At 40.2% G+C, this 25627-nt stretch overlaps 1 protein-coding gene and 1 pseudogene across 2 annotated transcripts in view; one reads left to right on the top strand and one right to left on the bottom strand.

The window, feature by feature from the left end:
• CCNB3 (cyclin B3) overlaps positions 1 to 25398 on the top strand; it is a 52126-nt gene extending 26728 nt beyond the window's left edge. Inside the window, exons 7-11 of one of the 2 annotated variants that reach the window (XM_045786732.2) lie at positions 16448 to 16585; positions 20025 to 20180; positions 20986 to 21135; positions 24810 to 24940; positions 25163 to 25398. In XM_045786732.2, the coding sequence (XP_045642688.1) occupies positions 16448 to 16585; positions 20025 to 20180; positions 20986 to 21135; positions 24810 to 24940; positions 25163 to 25235 (648 nt within the window). In that variant the 3' untranslated portion in view covers positions 25236 to 25398. The remainder of the gene's footprint in view (positions 1 to 16447; positions 16586 to 20024; positions 20181 to 20985; positions 21136 to 24809; positions 24941 to 25162) is intronic. The other variant, XM_045786703.2, reaches the window with a different exon arrangement.
• On the bottom strand, positions 12428 to 13335 carry LOC123785072 (large ribosomal subunit protein eL8 pseudogene; annotated as a pseudogene).
• Positions 25399 to 25627: the final 229 nt, after the last annotated feature.

Genomic DNA, 25627 nt, shown 5'->3' with positions numbered 1-25627 from the left:
TTCTCTATATATCTATGAGGTCCAACTTGTCGAGTATGGCATTCAAAGCCTTTGATTCTTTGCTTAGTTTTTGCCAGGGTGTTCTGTCTATTTCTGATAGTGGAGTGCTGAGGTCCCCTACTATTAATGTATTTTTATCTATATGTCTCTTTATTCTGGTTAAGAGTTGGCTTGTGTATCTTGCTGCTCCCCTGTTGGGGCATATATATTTATAATTGTCATATCCACTTGTTGACTACTTCCTTTAAGAATAATATAGTCCCCTTCTGCATCTCTAACTATAGTCTGTAGTTTAAAATCCAATTTCTCTGATATGAGAATTGCTGCCCCAGCTTTCTTTTGAGGTCCATTTGCGTGAAAGATGGTACTCCATCCCCTTACTCTCAGTCTGAATGCATCTTTGGGTTCGAAATGAGTCTCTTGTAGACAGCAAATGGATGGGTCATTTCTTTTTATCCAATCTGCAACCCTGTGGCATTTATGGGAAGGTTCAAACCATTCACATTAAGACTGAGTACTGAGAGAGATGATTTTAATGATGCCATGTTGCCCGTAAAGTCTTTGTTTGTATTGGCTGTGACTTTCTGTTCTGTATCACTCTTGGGGCCTTTTTACTTTTATAGAACCCCCCGTAATATCTCCTGTAGGGCTGGTTTCGTGGTTACGAAATTGGTTAATGACTGGCGATTCTGAAATGTCTTTATTTCTCCATCAATTCTGAATGATAGCCTTGCTGGATAAAGGATCCTTGGCTGCATGTTTTTCTCTGAAAGAGCTTTATTTTTTTTTTTTTTTTTAAAGATTTATTTATTTATTTATTTGACAGAGATAGAGACAGCCAGCGAGAGAGGGAACACAAGCAGGGGGAGTGGGAGAGGAAGAAGCAGGCTCACAGAGGAGGAGCCCGACGCGGGGCTCGAACCCGGAACGCCGGGATCACGCCCTGAGCCGAAGGCAGACGCTTTAACCGCTGTGCCACCCAGGCGCCCCTCTCTGAAAGAGCTTTAAATATGCTCCCCCAACCCTTTCTCTCATTCCAGGTCTGTGTAGACAAGTCTAACGTAATTCTGATGCCTTTGCCTTGGTACGTGAGAAATTTCTTTGCCCTGGCCGCTTTCAATACTGTATCCTTGGATCTAATATTTGCGAAATGCACTATGACGTGACGTGGCGTAGGTTTGTCGTGGTTGAGCTTGGGAGGGGTCCTCTCTGCCTCTTGGACACGAATGTTTGTTTCCCTTGCTAGATTAGGGAAGTTTTCAGCTACAATTTGTTCAAATATCTCTTCTAGACCTCTGTTTTTCTCCACCCCCTCGGGGATGCCGATGATTCTAACATTGGATCGTTTCATTGAGTCAGTAATCTCCCGTAACCTACATTCGTGGGCTTGGATTTTTTTAAGAGCAGCTTCTATTTTGGTTTTTTCCTCTATTAACCCATCCTCCAATTCACTAACCCGTTCCTCTGCTTCTGTGACCCTGGCCGTCAGAGCCTGTAGTTTTGCCTGCATTTGGCTCATAGAATTTTTAATTTCTGTCAGATTCGCTCTCATTTCTGTCCTTAGGGATTCTATATTCTCAGTAACCTTTTTGTTAATAGTTTTTTCAATTCTACTCATCATTTTGACCATCATTACTCTGAATTCCATTTCTGATACTTTGGTTACATCCACATCCATTATTTCTGTGGCAGAGGCCACAGACTCACTGTCTTCTTTTTGCTGGGGGAGGGGGGCTTCTCCTTCTTGTCATTCTGATGAGGAGAGGTTGCGGGGTTGTCCAGAGCCCAAATTATTGACTGGGTCCCAGGCTGTGCCCCTGTTTTTTAGGGATCTTAGGGATGTGGGCTTCTTCTTTAAAGATTTTATTTATTTATTTATGTGGCAGCCAACCGGCGAGAGAGGGAACAGAAGCAGGGGAGTGGGAGAGGAAGAAGCAGGCTCCCAGCGGAGGAGCCCGATGAGGGACTCCTTTCCGGAACGCCGGGATCAGGCCCTAAGCCGAAGACAGGCGCTCCATGACTGTGCCACCCATGCGCCCGGGTTGTGGGCTTCTTGATTTTTCAACCTGCCTTCTGTGTTCTGGGGGAGGGGCCTGCCGTGCCAATACTCAGGCAACCCTGTTTGGGTAGAGTCTCCGTGTCCCCTGCGAGGGGGGATGGGGATGGGCACTCTCTGAGCCGGTATTTCCAGGCTTTTGTTCTCTGGCGGCTTTCCCTGGCGGTTTGCTGTGCCTATTCTGAGCAGCAGTGGCCGAATTTCAGCCTCTGTCACAGAACAGAGGGATTGTGGCCCGTTCTCCACTGATGTTCTGGCCACTTTAACTCTGTTACTGTTGGTGCTGCTCAACCGTGCAGCGTCCCAGGATGTGCGCCCCACACCCGGCGTCCCAGCCCTCACTTCCAGGGCCGGCGCATCTCTGTCCTTTGTGTTTCTAACACCGCCAGCCGCCAGCCACCCCGCACGCGCTCCGAGAGCTCCTGGTCTCAGTCTGGATCCAGTGAGTGCACTGGGATTCCCGTGTTCCGCGAGATGCCTGGTGGCGCGCTTCCGGCTCACGGTCTCAGTCAGCTCTCTCGCGGGTGCCGACCGCGAGTCCGCCCGCTCCCCTGGGCAGGTGGCTACCGCTTCCCCGCGCCTGAACATGGCGTCTCCCTCCCCTTCCGTTTATCTTCCGATATCTGTGCACGGTTTCATGACTCCCCACTTCGTACCTCAATACTCTGCGCTGGAGATGTTCATTTGTAGAGATCCAGATGCATCTTCCTGCGTCTCAGGCTGGTTTCGTGGTTGTTTAGGCTGGTCTGGTACCTATCCAGCTCGACTCGGGGGACCGGCTGAAAAAGGTGTCTCCTACTCCTCCGCCATCTTAACTCCTCCTGATCCCAAAGATTACTGATCATTATTAATCTAGAAGGATATTTCTAGAAGATTGCCAGTGGACTTTGTTCTAATCAGCATTTTTATTAGTGGTGTAAATGAGAACAGAAAAGATATACTCATCAAATATTGCATGGCATGAGACTAGGAATGGGGATAGGAAATAAATGGGTATCAGAGATAAAATATCTCTACTAGCTGGAATGATGAACTGAATTTTTTTTAAAAAGCTTTTTTTTTTAAAGATTTTATATATTTATTTGAGAGAGAGTGAGAGCGTGAGAGAGAGATCAGAAGCAGGGGGAAGGGGTAGAGAGAGAAGCAGGCTCCCTTTGAGCAGGGAGCCCAATGCAGGGCTCAGTCCCAGGACCATGGATCATGACCTGAGCTGAAGTCAGAGGCTTAACCAACTGAGCTACCAAGGCACCCCACTTAAAAAAGCTTTTGTTGTTATTTTTATTGCACAAAAATTCACATTTGTTATAGCAAAGTAATTATAATTACCTGTGATCCCACAACTCACAAACACTGTTAATATTTGTGTGTGTACATGATTCCTCCACTTAAAGTGGTGGTCTTCTACTTTAAGGGTTCACCTCTAGTGCATGGATCATAGAATCACAGATGCCCAGGTCCCATCTCATACTATCAAATCAGAATTGTGGAGGTGTGGCCCAGGCATGCATATAGATATAGATATAGATATAGATAGATAGATATAGATAAATGTAGATATATGTAGATATAGATGTAGCTATATCTCTATATATTAGGTTTTTAAAATTTTTTAATTTATTTTATTCATCACAGTAAGTGTACTCTTTAATCCCCATCACCTATTTAACCCACCCCCTCTCCCACCTCCCCTCTGGTAACCATCAGTTTATTTTCTATAGTTAAGAGTCTGTTTCTTGATTTGTCTTTCTTTTTTTTCTTTACTCCTTTGTTTTGTTTCTTAAATTCCACATACTAAGATCATATGGTATTTGTCTTTCTCTGATGGACTTACTTCGCTTAGCATAATACTCTCTAACTCCATCCATGTTGTTGCAAATGGCAAGATTTCATTCTTTTTTATGGTGAGTAATATTACATTGTGTATATATACCACATCTTTATCCATTTGTCTATCAATGGACACTTGGGCTGCTTCCATAGTTTGGCTATTGTAAGTAATGCTGCAATAAACATAGGGGTGCATGTATACCTTTGAATTGGTGTTTTTGTATATTTTGGGTAAAGGGGCACATATATTTTTATAAAGCTCCACAAATGATGTTAATGTACACCTTTGGATAGAGAATCACAATTTTAGAAAACATATGTAGTGTTTTTATAACTTTAATTTTTGTGTATTTTTTAAAGATTTTATTTATCTAACAGAGAGAGAGGGCACAAGCAGGGGGAGCAGCAGAGGGAGAGGGAGAAGCAGGCTCCCCAGTGAGCAAAGAGCCTGACGCGGGGCTCGATCCCAGGACTCTGGGATGCTTAACTGACTGAGCTACCCAGACACCCCAAATTTTTATATTTTTAAATAAACAGTAAAGTGGACTGTGGACTTTTGGGTATATAGTTCCATGAAATTTTAACATTTGTTTTGAAATAAGATTCACAAGAAGTTGCAAATAACAGTATAGGGAAGTCCTGTGTACCTTTCACCTACTTTCTCCTGATGGTAACATTTCACATAACTATAATATAGTGTCATAATTAAGGTCCACGGGGGTTATTTAAATTTCATAAGTTTTACATGCATTTATTTGTTGTGTGTGTTTAGTCTATATAGTTTTATCAAACATAAAAATTTTGTAAGCACTGCCACCACAGTTGAGACACAGAACTGTTCTATTACCACAAGGATCCCTCATGTTACCCTTTTATAGCAACAGCCATCTTCCTCCCCTCACCTTCCTGTCCCTGGGAACTACTAATTTGTTCTTCATGTCAATAACTTTGTAATTTCATAAATGTTATATAAATGGAATCATACAATACATAACCTTTTGAGGTTGACTTTTATCATTCACCATAATTCCCTTGAGACCCACCTGTAGTGCATGAGTTCTGGTTGCTCTGTATCCTTGTCAGCACTTGGTATTAGTATTTTAAAATTTTAACCATCTAATAGGTGGGTAGAGGAATCTCACCATAGTTTTAATTTGCATTTCCTCAAGGGCTAATAATGTTGAACATCGTACTTACTTGTCATCCATATATCCTTTTTGGTGCAGTGTTTCAAGTCTTGCCCATTTCTTAAATGGGGTAGTTTCTTTTCGTTTTTTTTTCTTTAAATTCTGTTCAATTAGCCAACATATAGTATATTTTCTTTGTGTCAGGTTATTGAGAGTTCTTTACATATTCTGGATACAAATCCTGTGTTGGATATGTGATTTACAAATATATCCTACCAGTCTGTAGCCTTTTTATTCTCTTATTTGGGTCTTTCACAGAGTAAAAGTTTTTTTTTTGTTTTTTTTTTTTTTTCAAATTTTGATAGTTTAGTTTTTCAGTGTTTTGTGTTATGGATTGTGCTTTTTAAGAATTCTCTGCCTAAACCTAGGTCATGAATATTTTCTCTTATCTAAAAGTTTTATAGTTTTAACATTAAATCTGTAATCCATTTTGAGTTAATTTTTGTGTGGTATGAGGTTTTTGAGGTCAAAGTTCATTTTTTTTTTTGCATATGGATGTCCAATTGTTCTAACACCATTTGTGGGAAAATATACTTTTTTCCATTAAATTGCTTTTGCACCTTTGCCAAAAATCTGTTGACCTTATTTGTGTGGATCTATTTCTATACTTATTTCTATACTTTATTCTGTTTTATTGATCTCTGTCTGTCACTTTGCCAATATCACACTGTCTTTATTCCTGTACTTTTATAGTAAGTCTTAAAACTACGTGGTGTGATCCTTCCAACTCTATTCTTTTTTTTTTTTCAGAATTGTTTTAGTTATTCTAGTTCCTTTGCTTTTCTATATAAATTTTAGAATCAGTTCGTTTATATCTACAAAAAAATCCTGCTGAGAGTTTGATTGGAATTGTGTTACATCTTGTGCAGAAAAGAGTTAACAGTCCAAATACTGCTATCCTTAGAAAGTCTTCTTTGCAAAGTTGGCCCTTGTCTGGGCATCTGAGAAGCTGACTGGTAAACAGTTCCCTACACTACTATAAAACCCTCCCTTAATGATAACTGTGCCTAAACTCTTTGTATGAACGATGTAGTTTATTCTGAACACCTGATTTTCTTTTGTGAGTCTGAAATTTTGGTACATGCTAGGCAGAGAGTGTTTACATGATCAGCTCCCAATAAAATCATAGGCACTGAGTAATTAATGAGTTTCCCTGGTTGATAGCACTTTACATATATTGTCACATCTCATTCCTGGAGGAATTAAGTGCATCCTGAGCGACTGACTCTATTGGGATAAGACTCTTGAAAGCTTGTTTCTGGTTTTGGCAGGTTTTGCCCATGTTCTCATTTTCTTGATTTTTGCTTTCTGTCTTTTGTTATAATAAATCATAGCCGTGAGTTTGACTATATGCTGAGTCCTGTGACTAGGAATCACTGTACCTTAGGGTGGTCTTGGGGACCATCAACACAATTCATCTATAGGTGAATTTGAAAAGAATTAACATCTTTTCTGTGTTGAATCTTCCATACCAATTAATGTGGTATGTCTTTCATTTATTTCAGTTTTCTTTGATTTCTGTCTTTTTATCATATAGATTCTGTACATGTTTTGTTAGATTTATACCAAAATATTTTCTTTTCTTGGAGCTACTGTAAATGATATATTTTTAAAGATTTTATTTATTTGACAGAGAGAGAGATTGAGCACAAGCAGGGGGAGCGAGAGGGAGAAGCAGGCTCCCTGCCGAGAAGGGGGCCCGATGTGGGGCTTGATCTCAGGACTGATCATGACCTGAGCCAAAGGCAGCCACTCAACTGGCTGAGCCACCAGGCACACCAAATGATATTTTTTTAATTTAAATTCAATTATCCAGCATATAGTACATCATAGTTTTCAGATGTACTATAAATGATATTTTTAAAAATGTAGTTTTCCATTTATATACTACTAGTATGAAATACTGATATTTGTGTATTGCCCTTGGATTCTATGACCTTATTAAAACTTACTTATTCTTAGGAGTTCTTTTGTTGTTTTTATAGATTTCTTGAGATTTGCTACATAGACAATTACGTCATTTGCAAGTGGGGACAGTGTTATTTCTTTCTTTCCAATATGCGTGCTTTTAATTTCATTTTTGTGTTTCATTGCACTGCATAGGACATCTATTATGATGTTGAATAGCAACAGCGAGAGTGGACAACCTTGCTTTGATCTTAGGAAGAAAGCAGTTAGTCTTTCACCATTAGTATGACCTTAACTGTAGAGTTTTTGTAGACACCTTGATCAGGTTGAGAAATTTACTTTCCATTCCTGCTTTGCCGATGTATGTTTATCATGAATGGATGTTGAATTTTGTCAAATGCTTTTGTCCCTGCATCTGTTGATATAGTTTTGTTTTAGATTATTAAAGATAGATTATTATTATTATTAAAGGTAGATTATATTGATTGATTTTCAAATACTGAAGCAGCCTCATTCCTGGGGTAAACTCCACTTGGTCCCAGTGTGTTATTCTTTTTATATGTTGCTGGATTTTATTTGCTAGTATTTTGTTGAGGATTTTTCATCTGTGTTTATGATGGACATTGTAGTATTTTTTTTGTACTGTCTTTGGTTTTGGTATGAGAATGATGCTGACTTCATAAAATAATTTGAGAGTATCCCCCTCTTCTATTTTCTGGAAGAGATGTGTAGAATTAATGTTATTTATTCTTTAAATGTTCTCTAGAATTCACAAGTGAAGTTATTTGGGCCTCAATTTTTTTTCTTTTTCCTGAAGGATTTTAAGAATATTATTTCTTTTTTTAAAATTAATTATTTTCCTTATGTTCAGTTAACCAGTATATAGTACATCATAAGTTTTTGTTGTAGCATACAATGATTCATTAGTTGTATATAATTTCTTTAATGGTATAAGATTATTCAAGCTACCTATTTCATTTCAGGTGACTTTTGGTTTGTGGTTTGTGGTTTTCAAGAAATTGGTCCACATTCCCTTATTATTCACTCTTTCATCCCTGATATTTGGTAATTTGTGTCATCTTTTTGTTTATCAATCTTGCTAGAAGTTTATCAATTTTATTGATCTTCTCAAAGAATCAGGTTTTCATTTCATTCATTTTCTTACTGTTTTTCTGTTTTCAATTTTATTGGTAGCTGCTCCAATTTTTTACAGTTTCCTTTTGCTTTGGGTTTAATCTGCTCTTCTTTTTCTAGTTTCTTAAGGTAGAAGCTTAGGTTATTGATTTAAGACCCTTCTTCTTTTTTAACAAAAGCATTTAATGCTATAAATTTCTCCCTAAGCACTGCTTTAGCTGCATGCCACAAATTTTGGGAGACATTCTCTCTGATCCTTGGACTATTTAGAAGTTTGTCGTTTGATATCCAAGTGTTTGAGTATTGCTATTATTTTTCTTTTATCAATTTCTAGTTTAATTCCATTGTGGTCAAAGAAAACACTATTCATTATTTTAATTCTTTAAAATTTTAAAGGGTCTGTCTTGGTGAATGTTTCAGATGCACTTGAGAAAGTGTTCTATAAATGTCAGTTGGATCCAGTTGGTTAATGTTATTAATTTCTTCATTATCCTTGCTGTTTTTCTGTGTACTAATTCTGTTGCTGAGAAGAGTACTGAAATTTTCAATTATAATTGTGAATTTGTGTATTTTTTCAGTTTTGTCATTGTTTGTGTATTTTGAAAATCTGCTAGGAACATACACATTGAAGATTAGTTATATCCTCTTTATAGTTTTTTGTGACTTGTTTTTTTTCTCATGTAACAATGTTCATGTAATTGTGACATCTTTCCAGTTAAATTGACATATTTCTGTATCATTTATGTTGACTACATAGTGTTCTGTTCTTCAACTGTCATTATTTATCCAACGCCCTATTAATGGACATTTAGGTTATTTCTAAATTTTGCTCTTAGAAATAATCCTATAGTGAACATACATATGCTTCCATTGTTCATAATTGTACTTTTGTTTTTCTGTATTAAATTACTAGGAATAGAAGTTTTAGATCAAAGCAATGCACATTTAGAAGTTTTTTACATACAGGCACTGTCCTTCTGAAATAGTACATTGTACTTATACTAAAGAAAAGTGATTTTCTCATAACCTTACCAAAATAGTGTTATATTTTTTGCCATCTGATAAATGAAAAATTTTAATGTGTTTTTTTAAGGTGATGTACAGTAGCATTGGCATTTTAAGTAGTTAGGTCCGTCAGTTTTTTTCTTTATGGTTTTAAGATTTGTTTCTTGCTTAGAAAAGTCTTATCCAGTCATAATTGTATAAAAATGTCTCTGAATTTTTTCTAGAACATTTATAGTTTCATGTTCACATTTAAGTCTTTTTCTGGAATTTATTTTGATTTTGGTGTCAGCACCTTTATACCTTCCCCCAATGATTATCCAGTTATTCTAATACCATTTATTGGTTTTCATTATTCACTGGTTTAACATGGCATATTTTTTTTATTAGCGAAGTAAAGTTGACGTACGATGTTATATTAGTTTCAGATGTACAACATAGTGATTCAACAACTCCGTACATTACTCCATGCTCACCATAGTAAGTGGAGTTACCATCTATTGCCATACAGCGTTATGACAATATTATTGACTGTATTACCTGTGCTGTACTTCTCATCTGTGTGACTTACTTGTTTTATAACTGGGAGTTTGTCCCTCTTAATCTATAATCACATATACTTGGGTTTGTTTATGGTCTTTCCAATTCTCTTCTTTAGTACGTTTGTCTATTTTAATATCAGTAGTATGCTGTTTTTATTATTATGGTTTGTAACACATTTATTGCCTCTTTACTTATTTTACACAAAATATTCATGGCACATTAATTCTTGTAGGTGAGCTGTAGAATAGTTTTGTCAACTTTTCAAAAATAGCCTGTTGGGATTAATTCCAGGAGAATTCACAGATTTCACAATATCAAACTTTCCAAGCCAGTTATATCTGTTTAGTTACCAGGTCTTCTTTTATAATTTTGAGTTTTAAAAGATTCCCTTCATATTGGTCTCACTGACTTGAAAGGTTTTTCTTGGGTATTGAGGATTTTTTTTAATGTTATCCTTTTTTCTTTAATTTTTGAATTTATTCATATATTGAGAAAACAATATTTTTTCTGTGCTTATTTTGTATTCATCTACTTTGCTGAACTTAGTCACGGTTTATTTAATTTCCTCTTGAATTTGATTGCTTATACTTTATTTAGAAATTTTGCTTCTGTATTCACAAATAAGATTCCTTTGTAAGTTTTTGGTGCTGTCTTTATTAAGTTGTGGTACTAGGACTGTTGTAGCCTAACATAATTAGAAAAATTTTCCTATAGTACTAAGTTTAACACAGGAATTATTTTCCTTGGTGAACTGGCCTATGAATTTATTGATGCATGGTACCATTTATGTGTGTCATTCTTTGATGACTCTAATAGCATTGATGATTATTGGCCTACTAAGGATTTATTATTCTTCTGGAGTCATTTTTGTGCTTTTTATCTTCTTTAAAAATCATCCATTTTGTAGGTTTTTCACAGTTATTGTCATAGACTGTACATGGTATTCTTTTTTACTTCTTTGTAATTATTTCTTTTTTCATTTAAAATGTGTGTGATATGTTAGCTTGCTTTCATGTGTTTGTATACATGTGCGTACTGTCTTCAGTGTTCCTTGAAAAGTTTCATTCAGTTTTCTGGTCAAAGAACGAGCTCATGGATATATATGTATAACTTTTCCATTTAAAAAAATTTGGGGCGCCTGAGTGCCTTAGTTGTTAGGCGTCTGCCTTTGCCTCTCTCAGGTCACGATCCCAGGGTCCTGGGATCGAGCCCCACATCTGGCTCCCTGCTCAGCGGGGAGCCTGCTTCTCACTCTCCCGCTCCCTCTGCTTGTACACTCTTTCTCTCTCTTTCTGTCGAATAAATAAATGAAATCTTAAAAAAATTATTGACATCTGCTTTCATATTTGTTATTTTACTCTTAGTTTATTAACTTATTTTGTTCTTTTCCCTAGCTTCTTAAAATGCGTGCTTAGTCTATTTTAATTATTTGACTTCATAATAAAAGCTTTAAAAATATACATTTTCTTCTACATAACAGTTCTGATTACATCCCATTAATTTTGAAAGAGAGTTGTAGCTATCTTGTTTTTTTTCCTCAGTAATCTGTGATTGCAATTTTTATTTCCTCATTGACCTAGGTTTTGTTTTTTCTTTGAGAATAGTACTTACCATTTTTTTTCAAATGCCTTTCTTTTCTTTAGTTTGCTTGGTTTATCCTTTTATTGCCAATTTCTAGATTTATTGTACTGTGTGTTGAGAATGTGACCTGAATGATAATTTCTGTTTTTCTTAAGTTAATGAGATTTTCTTCATGGCTTCAGATATAATGGGTTTTTATAAATGATTCACTGATGTTTGTAGAAAGTAAGTATTCTCTATAGAATACAAAGATCATTATATCAATTAATTTTGACTTAATTATTATATAATTTATATGCTAATTTATTTTTCTGCTTATCACAGGTAAGAGCAAGGTGGTAACCATCCACAATCATTGTTTAGTTAATTTCTCCTGGCATTTCTTCACCTCCTCCATCTCACCTTAAACCCTCTGCCCCATACAATTTTTAACTACAAAATTAATATATATTTATAATATGTGTGTATGTATTCATATATATTTGTGTATATGTATATGAATAAAATCAGCCATTTTCTTTTTATTTCTCAGAGGTAACAACTATAAATAATTTAGTGTGTAACCTTCCAGATCCTTTTGTGTGTATGTTATCACTTTTATTAAGTTTTGACTACCCTTTCTTTAAAAATCTTAAATTTTATGAGTAATGCATGAATGTACACACATATAGGCATATATGCACATAAAAATGCAGCTTTTTAATGAGTGTAGGTTTTATGATATTTTTGTTATATGAATGAGCCATGTACACATTGCTCTGTATCTTGCTTTTTAAGAATGTCTTAGTATTCTTTCCATATAATAATAGATCTACCTTATTCTTTTAAAGTGTTGCATAATATTCTATTAGATGGATGTAGCCCATTATTTAATCAGCCTCTCTAGTGAACCTGGTCTATTAATTGCCTCTCAAGTACAGTGAGATAATTTGCACACTTTTAGTTTATTCCTGCTTCTACTTTTAGTCAAGATAACTGAGACTTTTAGCCATAATTATTGTTTAATACATTACCTTTCCTACAAATAATTATTTTTTACATTTCCAGATGTAGATATGTTTTCCTTAATTTTGTCCAGTATATTGTAAGTCCTTTCAGTCTGAAGATTCAATCTTTCTTTGGCTCAGAAAATTTTTTTGAAAGGTAACTTTTTATTACTTTTATGTTCAGAAAATTCAACAGCATACATTTAGCCCAGTTTGGTGGCCAGTTCTTAAGCCTTTGCCTTTTCTAACTTGGCAGTGCGAACCACCAACTTTAGACCCAGGATGTTGCCTCTCATTATACTCGTCATTGTAATTGGCTTAGCCAGAGCTTCTTTGTCTTCTGAGTTAGCCTGTGCGAAGGCGACAGCGGTGCAGGTCTTCTTGTGGACCAGACACCTCAGCCTGGCCTTCCCCTTGATAATGCAGTAGGGAACCCCTGTCTTCTGACACAGGGCAGGCAGGAAGACAACCAGCTCAGTGGGATCCACATTATGTGCAATCATTACCAGCTGAGCCTTCCTGTTTTCCACCAAGGTGGTGACGGTGTTAACCCCTGCCTGAAGGACAGGCAGCTTCTTAGTGGGGACATCCATTTTGCCAGCAGCTTTCTTCTCAGCCTGGGCCAACAATCTCTGCTTCTTCTCTTGCTTGGTCTCTGGTTTGTATTTGTGGGCTAGCTTAAGCAGTTAAGTAGCTCTTTGGTGGTCCAAGGCCTGGGTGAACTGGTTAATCACAGGAGGCACTTTTAGACATTTATAGTGAATAGCCCTTTGCCTCTGCAGCCTGATGTAGAGGGGCCATTTGACAAAGTGGGAGAGGTCCCTTTTGGGCTGGATGTCCTGTCCAATGCCAGAATTCTTGGACCTTCCCTGAAATGGGGGATTGACCACCTTCTTGGCTTCCTGTTCCTTCACAACAGCAGGGGTGGGGGCCACCATCTTTCCCTTAGCCTTCTTTCCTTTTGGCATCTTGGATGGCTAGAGGAGAGACTGGCTCAGAGAAATTTTTATCATTTATTATTTCTCTTTGGCCTCTTATCTCATCCTGAGTGTGTGTGTGTGTGTGTGTGTGTGTGCGCGCGCGCGCGCGTGTGCGTGTGTATCTCCAGAGTCTGTTCTTGTGTCTCAGATTTTCATCCATTATCTTCAACTCTCTGTTACCTCTCAGTTCTGGGAGAATTTCTTGAAGCAGCCTTTGAAATCATTGATTTGATTTTTGTCATAACTGAATGTACTATTCACTTCCTCTGTTACATTTTTTAATTAAGTAATTGCTTTTTCACCAGAAACCAGTCATTCTGGATCCCAGAGTGTTCTGTTTTCACAGATTCAGTGTCCTCTCAGATCTTGTTGAGAGTATACTTTTTAAGTTTATTTCAGTTCTTTGAAGTGAAAAGGTTTCATAAGTAGACACTTGCTCTGGTTTCTCAGAACATTTCTCCTTGAAAAATTACTTGTTCTTTTTCATATAAATGGGTAATTTTCTCCATTTATTCATCTTTGCAGAAGATGGTCTTTGAGTTTTGGAATTTGAGATAAATTTTGTCAAATTTGTCTCCTCCTTTGAGACTAAGAGTAATCTTTATATTTTCTATAGTTATTTATTTATTTATTTATTCATTTATTTATTATTTCCTTTTTGTTCCTTCTTACCCCTCCCCAGAAAAGGAACATAATCGTTTATGAAGAATTAGAAGGGTGTGCTCGCCAAGGGCAGTTGTGAGGGAGAGACCCTTGCTACAGTGCTGAAGGGCTTCTTTGTTGTAGCTGCTTGAATTATCTAGAGCACTGCTGCTTTTCTCTAACTGGCACAAAGTCAGGCTCCTCATCTGGAGCCTGATGCTGAGGGGACAGAAGACTGTATCATGTGAAGAATCGTTACAGGAAGTCAAGTTATGGTCTAGAATGGAAATTTATAGGAGACACGATAACTGTCTTCAGTAGCTGTAGGGCTGTCACAAGAACAAATAGACTTGCTCTATGTAGTCCCGAGTGGTAGAATTATGTTAGAAGAGTACTGTCTTACGTTCAAAGGAGGAGGATTGCTATCACTGATACTGCTGCTGATTCGAATATTTATTGACTCCAAATTTTCAAATGTTCATTCAGATATTACCCACACTTTAGATGTTAACCGTTTCATAACAACATGTTACATGGGTGGCCACGTGCCTATGAGAGCTACTGGAAAGAGGCTATGTAAGCATTGGCTTTGTCATTTACTCACAGAGGTATACATTCTCAGGGAACCGCCAGTTGCCATTCTAACTGTCTTTTTTTGGTAATTATTTGATCTCAGTTTCTTGATACTTAAGGTGGTAGTCCTTACCCTTTATCTGCATGAACTCTCTCCATCTCTTTCTTATGACATTCCTTTGGAAAATGTGGTAGGAAGAATAAAATGTTCACATCCTAATTCCCAGAATCTATGAATATGTTACTTTACGTGGCAAAAGGCAATAAAAATAGAATATGGAATTAAGATAGTAATCAACCAGATTTAAGATACAGTGATTATTCTGGATTATCCAAGTGGACCCAGTGTAATCACAAGTGTTCTTAAATGTGGAAGAGGGAGGCAGAGAGTAAGGCAGGGTGAGAAAGACTCTGCTGGTCATTGCTAGCCTTGAGGATGGAAGGGACCACAAACCAAGGAACGTGGGCAGCTTGTAGAAGTTAGAAGGGTTTTCTACTAGAACCTCTAGAAAGAAACACAGCCCTGTTAACACCTTGATTTTTTTTTTTAGCCCAGTGAGTCCCGTTTTGCATTTTTGACTTTGAGATCTGTGAGATAATGAATTTGTGTTGTTTTAAGCCACTAAGTGTGCGGTAACTTATTACATTGCAATAGGAAACTGATAAGGATGGATTTCTGAGAAAATCCAAGGCCATATCCCAGGAACAATAAGAAAAACTTCTTGGTATTTCTGTTATTCAGAAATTTAATGCATCTATTGCTGAACTGATGTATTCCGCCATCTTCTGATAACCATCCATTTTTCCAATGCTTCTTACTGGCCTACTTTTTGGACATCTAGGCTTCAGTCAATAAGAGTAGCCTACATAAAAGGAGGACCAAGGAAGTAAGCGAATGTTACCAGGAAGGTGATTTCTACTCAGTATAAGGAAGAATTTTCCGTTAAGACCGTTCAAAGAGAGATCAGGCTGTATTTGGAGGTTCTATAGCAGGAACTGAGCAATCACTGGGTGGAGACATTAAAGAGAAGATTCCTGCATTGGTTGAGGTGTTGGATTAGTGTAGATTTTATTGTTCTTGAATCTAAGAACCTAAGGGGTTGAGAGGAAGAAGCATCACTGAGGATCGGGTAGGACCCCTGGGTTCAGTGCAGATTGTGCCCACACAAGGTTTCTCGGCAAGACGAAAGTGGGCAGTGGAATCCAGCTCATACCGTTTGTCAAGCTGTACGTTTTGGCTGTGGAGCTGCTCTGCCTTGAGGCAGGGGGACCTTTTGCTAATTCATATAAAGGTATCATTTACTTGATAACATGGTGCCTGCAGGGCTGCATTCACCCAAAGATATCACTTTTTTTTTCTAATTTGCACAAAAATACCATATGGGCCAGAACTAACAGTGGTCTAGAGTTATAGGAGGTGGTTTCTTGGAATTGGTGAAGGCAAGCCAAGGACAGATTAGAGAAAAAAAGGAAAGGAGGATTATGCTGCTAATGCTTTAATCTCATTCTGGCTTCTCCAGTCCCTCAGCTCACTTCCAAACGGTTCTATTGGTACTTTCTCCCAATCCATATCTTCTAATGGCGTATCTAATTGGGAAGAGACACGAATGAATGAATAAACTAATAAATGGGTCTCTGTATTTTAGAGGTAAAGGAACATGATCTCTTTGGGGGAGTTCACTGTATAATGTAGTAGCAAGTGGGGAAATCAAGACTCTAAGTATTGGAGATCAGGGGGAGAGGGTGTGTTCATTCAGGGTGCTCCTAGAGAAGGCAGAGCATCTCTCTCTGACTTATGACTGGTCATCCCTCTAAATGTGTAGGGATGGATAATATCAGGGTCCTCAAAGGCACAGGAGATCTAACCAGACACCTAGCTGAAGCAGTTCCTGCATTCATAGCTGAGTCTTGGCTGGCCAGGTGTGGTAGTTCCACTGTCCTCACTGCCACAGACCAGGTAGTTAGATCTACTGGATGTGGCCTTGGTGTGGAACAGTATGGCAAATTCTTGTTTGTGTATTTCTCCAGATGACCTTTGAGATGAGTCATGAGACCCTGTACTTGGCAGTGAAACTGGTGGATCACTACCTTATGGAGGTAGTATGCAAGAGGGACAAGCTACAACTCCTTGGTTCCACTGCGTTTCTGATTGCAGCAAAATTTGAGGTGAGCCTGAGTTCATAGAGCCTGGAGAAAATTAATCAAGTTTCTATCCAAGGCATATATATATATATATTATATATATAATATATATATATAATATATGTATTTGTATGCATATATGAGTATATATGTATGTATATGTGTGTATGTATCATCTACATGTATACACACACATGCATTTACATTTGCATATATGTGCACGTGTGTGTGTGTGTGTTATTACATACATACACGCACAAATAATATTTCCTACCTTTTTTTGTCAGTCTTTCCTAGCAGGGACGCTGGTATTGGGTGGCAATGGTGGTATATTTGTTTCCTGGCGTCCACAGGGTTCTTTCATTTTTTCTTTGAAGATGTGTGTATGTGGGCATGTGCCTAGTTAAATACATTGTTCTTTGTAAATCTTCCTTCTGATCCATAATTCTCTGCCCACCCCACACTCTTTTTTTTCTTCCACCAACTTCGTCTCCACCTAGTGGAGTCTTGAACTGCATAGATAAGAAAGCAGTTCCACACCTGGGTGCTGGAGACATTTAAGAGAACATGGGTGGCCTGGTACAGATGGTAGCGAGTCTGGGTGAAAAAGTTATTTTTGAAGTAGCATTATAAGAGTAAGTAGCTGGCTTTTCTGTTCGCTTCTTTTCTCTTCTTTTCTTTTCTAAGATTTATCCATTCACCTTAGCCCGGAGGGAGGGGCAGAGGGAGAGGGTGAATCCGAAGCAGACTCCCCGCTGAGCAGGGCTTGACCCCAGGACCTGAGATCATGACCTGAGCTGAAATCGAGTCAGCCACTTAACTGACTGAGCCACCCAGGTGCACCGCTGGACTTTCTTTCATAACCATCATCCATCTAATTTCTCTGATTCTTTCCTCTTCCTCAGATGCTGATTTTGTTCAACTGTGATTTTTCCATAGATAGGCTACTTGTGTGAAACCTTAGGGTTTAGAAGCAGAGAGGTAGCAACTTTTACTGAATTCAAAGAGCTTTAGAACTGTGGGTTTGTTTTTGTGCTCCCTCATTTGCTCCCTCCCTGGCTTTATTCTTCACTTGCTTCTTGCCTCCCTTCCTCCTGTACTCCCTCACTCTCTTCCTAGATCCTTACCTCCCTCCCTCATTCCACTCGTCCCTCTTTTGCTTCTTACTTGCTTTCCTTTCTTGCAGCTCTTGCTTCACTTTCCTCCTTGCTTCACTTCCACCCTTGCTCCCTAACTCCCTTCCTTTTTCCAGCCTTTCTCTCAATCCGTCCCTCATCCCTCCCTTCATTCTTCCATCCCTGCCTTGTACACTCATTCACTACCAACTGGGTTTCCTCCCTGTATCACTCCTTCCCTCCCACCTTCCTGGTTCCCTCTCTTCCCTCCTCCCACCCTTCTTCCATCCTTCCTTCTGTGTCTCCTTTCCTGCCGCCTTCCCCCTCCCACCACCCTCCCTCACTCTGGACCATTCCATCCTCTTCCCTCCCACCTTCCTTCCCTCCCTTACTCCTTTCTTCCCTTTCTTTTCCCTTCCTTTGCTCTCTTCCCTCTGTCCCATCTCTCCTCAATCTGCACCTCATTCCTTTCATGCTGCACTCCCTCCCAGTCTTTTGCTTCCCTCTTCCATCCCCTCCCTCCTCCCTTTTCTGTTTGTTCCTTCTCTCCCTTCTTCACATGCTCCTTCCCTCTCTACCTCCCACTCTTGCTCCCTGGCACCCTGACTCCCTCTAATTCTAGCTGCCTCCCACCTTCCTTCTCTCATCTCCTTCTTCCCTTGCTTCTTCTCTTTCTTCCCCCTCCCTCCCTTGCTCCTTTCCTCACTATTTCCCTCTTGGGTTCACTTCCTTCCCTACTCACTTGCTCCCTGGTTCGCTTGTTCCCCCTCACTGTCTGCTGCCTCCAAGCTCCCCCTCTTGATTGTTGCCTCTCCTCTGGAGTGTTCATTTCCTCCCACCCACTATCACTTGCTCCCTTCTATCCTCTTTTCCTCTCTCTCTCTCTCCCTGGCTCTCTCCCTCCTACACACCTTCCCTGACTCACTTCCTCCCTCTGTCCCTTCCTTCCTCTCTTGCCTCCTCCTTCCCTTTCTCCCTTCCTCTTCTCTCATTGTCTTCCTTGCTTCCTCCTTTGCTGCTTCCCTCTTTGGCTCATTTCCTTCCCTGATCACATACACACTCCCTGGTTCATTCCTTGCTCTCCTTCCCTCTCCCCCTCCCTCCTCTTTCCTCCTCCTACTTAGGGCCATCCTTGTAGCTTAGCACAAGGTACTAAGTACTAAGGTACTAAGTCCTCCATGCCTTGGCCTCAAGAGGGTTAAAAAGAAGTTAGGGGTCCCTGGCCAACAGCAGAAGGAGGAGCAGAGTACAAAGAGGCACTTCCTAGCAAATCTGGGAACCAAGAGTACCCCTGTTCTGGTTATCAGTATGAAGGGTCCCCACTATGGTTTTTGGAGAAGGGGTGTCTTCCCCTCACAGGATTGAGAAGTATAGAAAGACTTTTGCAACGGGAGGTGTGGAGATGGTTTGAGAAGAGAAGAAAGGAAGGAACCACTGGCGAGTAGGGCAAAGGAATGGAGAGTTCCTTACCCTGGTGTTGCTGCTAGGTTGTTGTGTGAACTGGCGCAATTTGCTTCCTCTTTCTGTGCCTCAGTTTCCTTGTCTGCAAAACTAAAGGGTTGGTCTAGTCTGAGATCTCAAAATAGAAAGACAGAGAAAGGTGTGGGAAGGACGCTGGGGTGGGCAGTTAGATGCAGCTGGATAAAAGATTCGGGGATCTTCCTGCTTCCTAGTCCTCTCCCCAGAACTAAGGTTCACCCTGCAGAGGGAAGAACGTGTTAAGGTGATTCCTGGTTAGGGGTTCTTCTCACCCTTGGCCTGGTCTGGATCTTCCTGGTCTAGCCCCCCAAGCATATCCTCCCCACCTCTGCAGTCCTCAGTCTCTGCTTAGGCTCTCTCTGTGCCTGTCTGCCTGTCTCTCACTGCCTGCTACCCCAGTAGGGCCACCTCCCAAACATCCTTGTTCATTTCTTAGACTGGGAAACAAAGTGCTGGCTTATTTTCCATCTCTAGCTCCACTTTTTGTGGTCTTCTTTCTTCCCTTCCCCCAGAGCGGGACTTAGATTTCCCATTCCAGGCTTTCATTCATTAGAAGAGAGATCATTGCTATGGGTTCCTGTGCCATATTATGCCACTTTGAACAGTGTAAGAATCTACCCCACAGGGCCCGATTCTCTCTCCAGCGGTGCAGTTTTGGGGCAGATCTCTCCTATGTCTCTGATTTTGTTTTTCAGATGGACCGCTCAAATCAACCAGGAGTTTACTCTCAGAGCTACCCTTAAGGTTTATGCTGGGAAATGTTATTGTGTCCTATCTTTCACTTTTTCCCCCCACTGCCTTTTATCTCAAAGCAGAGAGGAGTGGGCTCTCTTTGCTTGGTTATGACTATCTCTCTTCTCCACCCATAGGAGTCCTGCCCACCTTGTGTGGATGACTTCCTATACATCTGTGATGATATTTATCAGCGAGATGAGATGCTCACCATGGAAATCAGCATCCTGCAAACTCTCAAATTTGACATCAACATTCCCATCGCCTATCATTTCCTGCGCAGATATGCTAGGGTAAGAGGGAGGAGGCACGTCCTCATTCTCCCACTACTGGGTCGGTCTCCTCCATACCCAGAGTGGCTGCTTGAATGGTAGGAAAAGGGAAAGGCAGTGGGGGGCAGGGGAATGTCTTCTTCAATCCACCCTCCTAGATTGACCATCTTTATGAAGTGGGGGGGGAACAAAATTGAAGATTTTCATGGTGTACCTTTATGTTTTCAAGTGAAGGCAGTATAGGGGAGGGGAAGAAGAGTCTTTGATCAGGAAGGGACATGTGGGAAGTTGGGGGGAGCTGGTAAAGTTCTCTTCCTTCATCTGAGTATCGGTTATAGGGGAGGTCACTTTATAATTATTTATTGTATTCTACAAGTACATGTGTGTACTTTCTCTATGTGTGTGTTTTAGTTTATAATTTTTAAAAAAGATTCGAACAAGGAAAGGGAAATTATTTTGGAGCGTGGGATATTTCTAGGGTGGAGCCAGGTGCAGAATTATAGTTGGAGGGCCTTGGCTCTTCAAAGGATAACCTGCAAAGAAAGGGGAGGTGGGGGAGGGTCCCACAAGGACTTGATAATTTGGTTAAAAACTCTAAAGGTAGCAAATCCCACTGGCCGATTTCAGAATCCCTGCCTGGAAGATTCTGTGATTTTGGGGGTAGGGTCTTTAGTGTGAGTCATGGTAGCAAAAGAGGTAAATTGTTCAGGCCCGAGAGCCGTTTAGGCCTGAAGTGGGGTAACTGGAGAGAGTGGGTACAGCGGGTCTTCTGCTAGGTGCTGCTTTTCTGAGTTGATTGCTGAGCCAGTCTTCTTGCTACCTTTAGTGTCTCCGTGCCAGCATGAAGACACTGACTTTGTCTCGCTTCATCTGTGAGATGACTCTGCAGGAATACGACTATGTCCAGGAGAGGGCTTCCAAGCTAGCTGCCGGCTCCTTCCTCCTGGCCCTCTATATGAAGAAGCTCGGACACTGGGTAAACACTTGCTGGGGGCACGGGTTAGAGATTTAAAAGCACAGAGTCAGCAACCTAAGTGTCCATTGGTGGATGAATGAATAAAGAAGATGTGGTGTGTATACACACACACACACACACACACACACAGACACACACACACACAGAGGAATGTTACTTAGCTATAAAAAAGAATAAAATCTTACCATTTGTGACAACATGGATGGACCTAGTCGATATTATACTAAGTGAAATAAGTCAGAAAAAGACAAATACTGTATTATTTCACTTATATGTGGGATCTAAAAAAACAAAACAGGGGGCACCTGGGTGGCTCAGTTGGTTAAGCATCTGCTTTCAGCTCAGGTCGTGATCCCAGGGTCCTGGGATCGAGCCCTGCAGTAAGCTTCTTGCTCAGCGGGGAGCCTGCTTCTCCATCTGCTGCTTCCCCAGCTTGTGCTCTCTCTCAGATAAATAAATAAAATCTTAAATTTAAAAAAAAACAAATATTTTCATAAATACAGAGAACAAACAAGTGAGGGGAGAGGGTGGAGGAAAGGGTGAAATAGGTGAAGGGGATTAAAAGGTACAAATTTCCAGTTACAAAATAAAGAAGTCAGGGGATGTAAAGTCCAGCATAGGGAGTATAGTCAATAACATTGTGATGACGTGTATGGTGACAGATGGTGATTACACTTATTATGGTGAGCATATTATAATGTATATGAACGTTGAATCACTATGCTATACACCTGAAACTAATGTAGTATTGTATGTCACCTATACTTCAATTAAAAGCAAGAAAACACAGGGTCAATTCAGGAGGAAGGTGTAAAGTAGGGTCATGGGAAACTCAGTGATAAAACTGCCATTTACCCATAGTTATAAATTCTTTGACATTGCAACGTGTTAGGAAACTGGCTCCTTAAAGGGTTTTTACAGCATTGGTTTTTAATTGTTTTATTTTTCTTAGTCACAGTACTCTTTATTCCAAAGAAAGCTTACTTGAAAACCCAATATTGTAAAACAGACTAATATGAAATAATTCTGGTTGCAGCAGGTGGTAGAATGGGCCCCCTTCTTACCTGACCCCATTCCACCCCTGCCCCTTGCAGTCCCCCCAGCAGGGTTGGTCCCTGCTCCCCCAAGAGAGCTCATTGGAACAGACTTTGAGAAGCACAGACCTAGAGTTGTGAAAGCAACTGTCCGTGTGTATAATGTGGGCTCAGAGGTATAGTATAGTGGTCTTCTCTGAAGAGGAAGGCCCCTAAAGCCTCCTTCCCCAGTACAAATAAAACTCACTCCTAAGCCCCTCCAACCTAGAAGTCCGGCAGCCACTACTGTTGACAAAACCTCTGTGTACTGAAAAAGACTGCTCTAAACAGTTGTGTGAACTTGGACAAGTCATACTAAAATTTCTTAGAATAGAGAAAGCATTCAGTAAATGGCAGTGAGGATGATGAAAAGGAAAAAAAATGGCTAGCATTTATTTAGTGCTTAGACAGTGATCTAAGCACTGTGTGTATTAACTCATTTAATCTTCACAAGATCAGTACTATCATCCCTACTTTATGGATAAAAAAAAAAACTCCCATGTTTTGCTAATGAGAGGCAGAGTTAGTCTTTGGGGATTAGGTGTAGCGTTCCAATTGTATACCTACTATATAATCAGAATTGATGTGGTCATAGTTTTGGAACTGTGGCCCTGGAGGCCCCATGCTGTGCCAGGCTTTGATCTTTAGATCCTGGGGAAATGTGGTAGGTTCTGAGGGAACAACTGAGGGACTCAGGGCAGCAAACTGCCTGTCAACCAGTATAGAAATAGTTCCGTGTTTTAACACTTGGCATAGTTGCACCGGTGAGTATCAGCGGCAGCCCTGATCTGAACTCAGGTGGTATGGCCCCACAGTCCTATGCTATGTATACTGCTTCTATGGATAAGAAAGTCTTCACAGAGGAGGTGACTTTTGAGTTGGGTCTTGAAAGATGAGTAGGAACCTGTGAGAGAAGACATTCCAGGTAGAGGGAATGATAACTGACCAGATGTGAAGGCAATGAGAAGAGAGTGATGTATTTGGGGCAGAATAAGGCACTTCCTATAGAGAGAGCAGAGGATATATTAATAGGGAGTGGTGAGAGATGAGACCAGAATGGTAGGGTGTAGTCTGACTGAGAGACCTTTGATGCCCAGTGGAGAGACCCACTTTATATCAAGGCATTGGAAGGTTTTGAGGCAGGGGAGCGACCTATTTCTCTGTGTGTTTTGGAAACAGCACTGGTTTCTTAGTATAGAAGGCGAATTAAATGAGAGATAGTATAAAAGTGGGAACACCAATGAGTAGGCTTTCATAATAGTCAAGATGAAGCACTGGGGCTCGAACTTGTGCAGTGACAATGGGGCCATTAATCTTATTTGACACACCCAGTATAATGTGTCACCCCATGTGTTACTCTCCTGCTCAGCATGCCAATGATTGCCCTTTACCTGTGGCAGTGGTTTCTAAGCAATAGTCAGTAGAGCCCCGGGATTCCTGTAGAAGCATCTCCCGGGCAATGTAAAAGGTAAAGGGACCCAAATTGGTGGGCTTGTTAGCTCTCACCCCCAATTCCAGGTGGATATTTGGGCTTCCAGATAAGATATTTGGAAAGAAAAAAAAAGTTCAGGGAAAGTAATTTAAGACACTTTTTAGAAAACCACTGCCTTATAGAATAAACCTTCTCTTCTTTATCTGTGGAGCTCCCACTTGACTTTCAACACCTACTGCAGGTATGCCCTCCTCTACAAAGCTTTCTGTGACTCTCCTGGCCAAAGTTCACGGGTCTTGCTGCTCTGTTTCTCCAGGGTCCCATTCTCACTTCCATATAGAGCTTCCCACACATTCTGTAATTCTCTGTGTGCACGGCTGTCTCCCCCACTACAAATGCCTTAGTCATCTTTGTATTCACAGCAGCCTACACAGGCCGTGGTAATATTAATACTAGCTAGCCTTGTTTGGGAACTTACGTTATGCTAGGCTCTGTTCCGTTGTGCATTGTGTGTATTAACTCACTCACTCCTATGATGCAGTTAGTGTAATGATCCCCATTTGGCATAGTGGGAAACCAGGGCACCAAGAAATTCATAACCGGCTCAAGTCCATGCTGTTGGTGGAGCTAAAATTTGAACCCAAGCCATTTGCCTCTGGAACCTTTGCTTTTAAACGCTCTGCTGTATCACTTCTGCCACATAATAGGCATCCTTAAAATTGAATGAGAAAATAAATGCATGGAATGATAGCTCTTAGAGCCAGAGAAGAGCAACTGCCTTAAATTCCTGTTTTCTGTTGACTTGGGATCTCAAGTTTGTTTTGAGGTTTGCCTGGCCATTGGCTCTTGACCTGAGAGTAAGTAAATTACAAAGTCAGTCATGTTCCTTAGATTCTTTCGTGGATTTCAGCTTACATGAACACCTACAATCAGGGCTAATATCCAACTGGTACATCTGGATAGCCGTACCATTAGTTTGCAGCTAGAACCTAGTCTTCTAGGAAGTACTCTATACTTATTGGTCAGTGTCTGTGCTGTATGAGTTTTTGAAATGTTTGACTATCTTCTCTGCCTATATCATGTATACAAAGTCTGGACTTGGGATAATAGAGATAGAGGAAGGGTCTGCTTCCTGTGGTAAAAGTCAATGTTCATGTTGCTTCTTCCAGGCTCCTGCCCTGGAGTATTACAGTGGCTACAAGACCTCTGATCTTCACCCCCTGGTCAAGCAGCTGAACACCCTGCTGACATTGCGTCCTTGCAACAAGCTCAAGACTGTGCATTCCAAGTATTCTCACCAGTAAGTACCAAGCTCCAGTTGAGGATGGGTTGGTGCTCAGCCATGGGGAGGCACAGACTAGCCTCACTCAAGGAAAAAGAAAGATTCAGTACTGTTCGCCTTAACTTTCTGCTCTAGGGTTAAACCAATATAGGGAACCAAGAGTCCTATGTCCCACTTATTCCATGGACCCTGTTTGCTTTGGCTTATTTTATGCTGAGCAGACCCCTCTTCCTTTCGCAGGGTCTTCTTTGAAGTCACTAAAATCCCCCCCTTGGATGTGTTGAAGATAGAGGAGATTTTGAACTACGGCTAAGTCTGAGGCTGAGGAGCTGGCACACTGGCGGTGGCCACCAGGGCCAGGCAGCCATTAAAATAAGCTGTTATTTATTCTGTCTTTGAATTTGTCTTTTGATCATTTTTCTTTGTTTTTTACTCTTTTGTTTGTCTTTTCTCAAATTGATAGTGTTGTAAATACTTAACTTCTTATGAAAGAAATTATAGTATTTGATTAGAAATTTAATAAAAAATTAATGTTTGTTGTTAAAAGGGCTCACGTCCCCTTTTATTGCTCAGGACCCCCATGCATAGCCCAGTTTTTCCCTGTGCCTCAAGGATCTAAGTTATCCAGTTTCCTTTTCTAGTTGGAGACTTTCTCTTCATGGGAAGAAGAATTGATTTATGGTGTATATTGAAGGATGAGTCTGC

The sequence above is a fragment of the Ursus americanus genome, chromosome X, assembly GCF_024610735.1.
Source record: "Ursus americanus isolate L20-20 chromosome X, mUrsAme1.1.p, whole genome shotgun sequence".
NCBI lineage: Eukaryota > Metazoa > Chordata > Mammalia > Carnivora > Ursidae > Ursus > Ursus americanus.
This window is presented reverse-complemented; position numbering and strand designations above follow the sequence as displayed.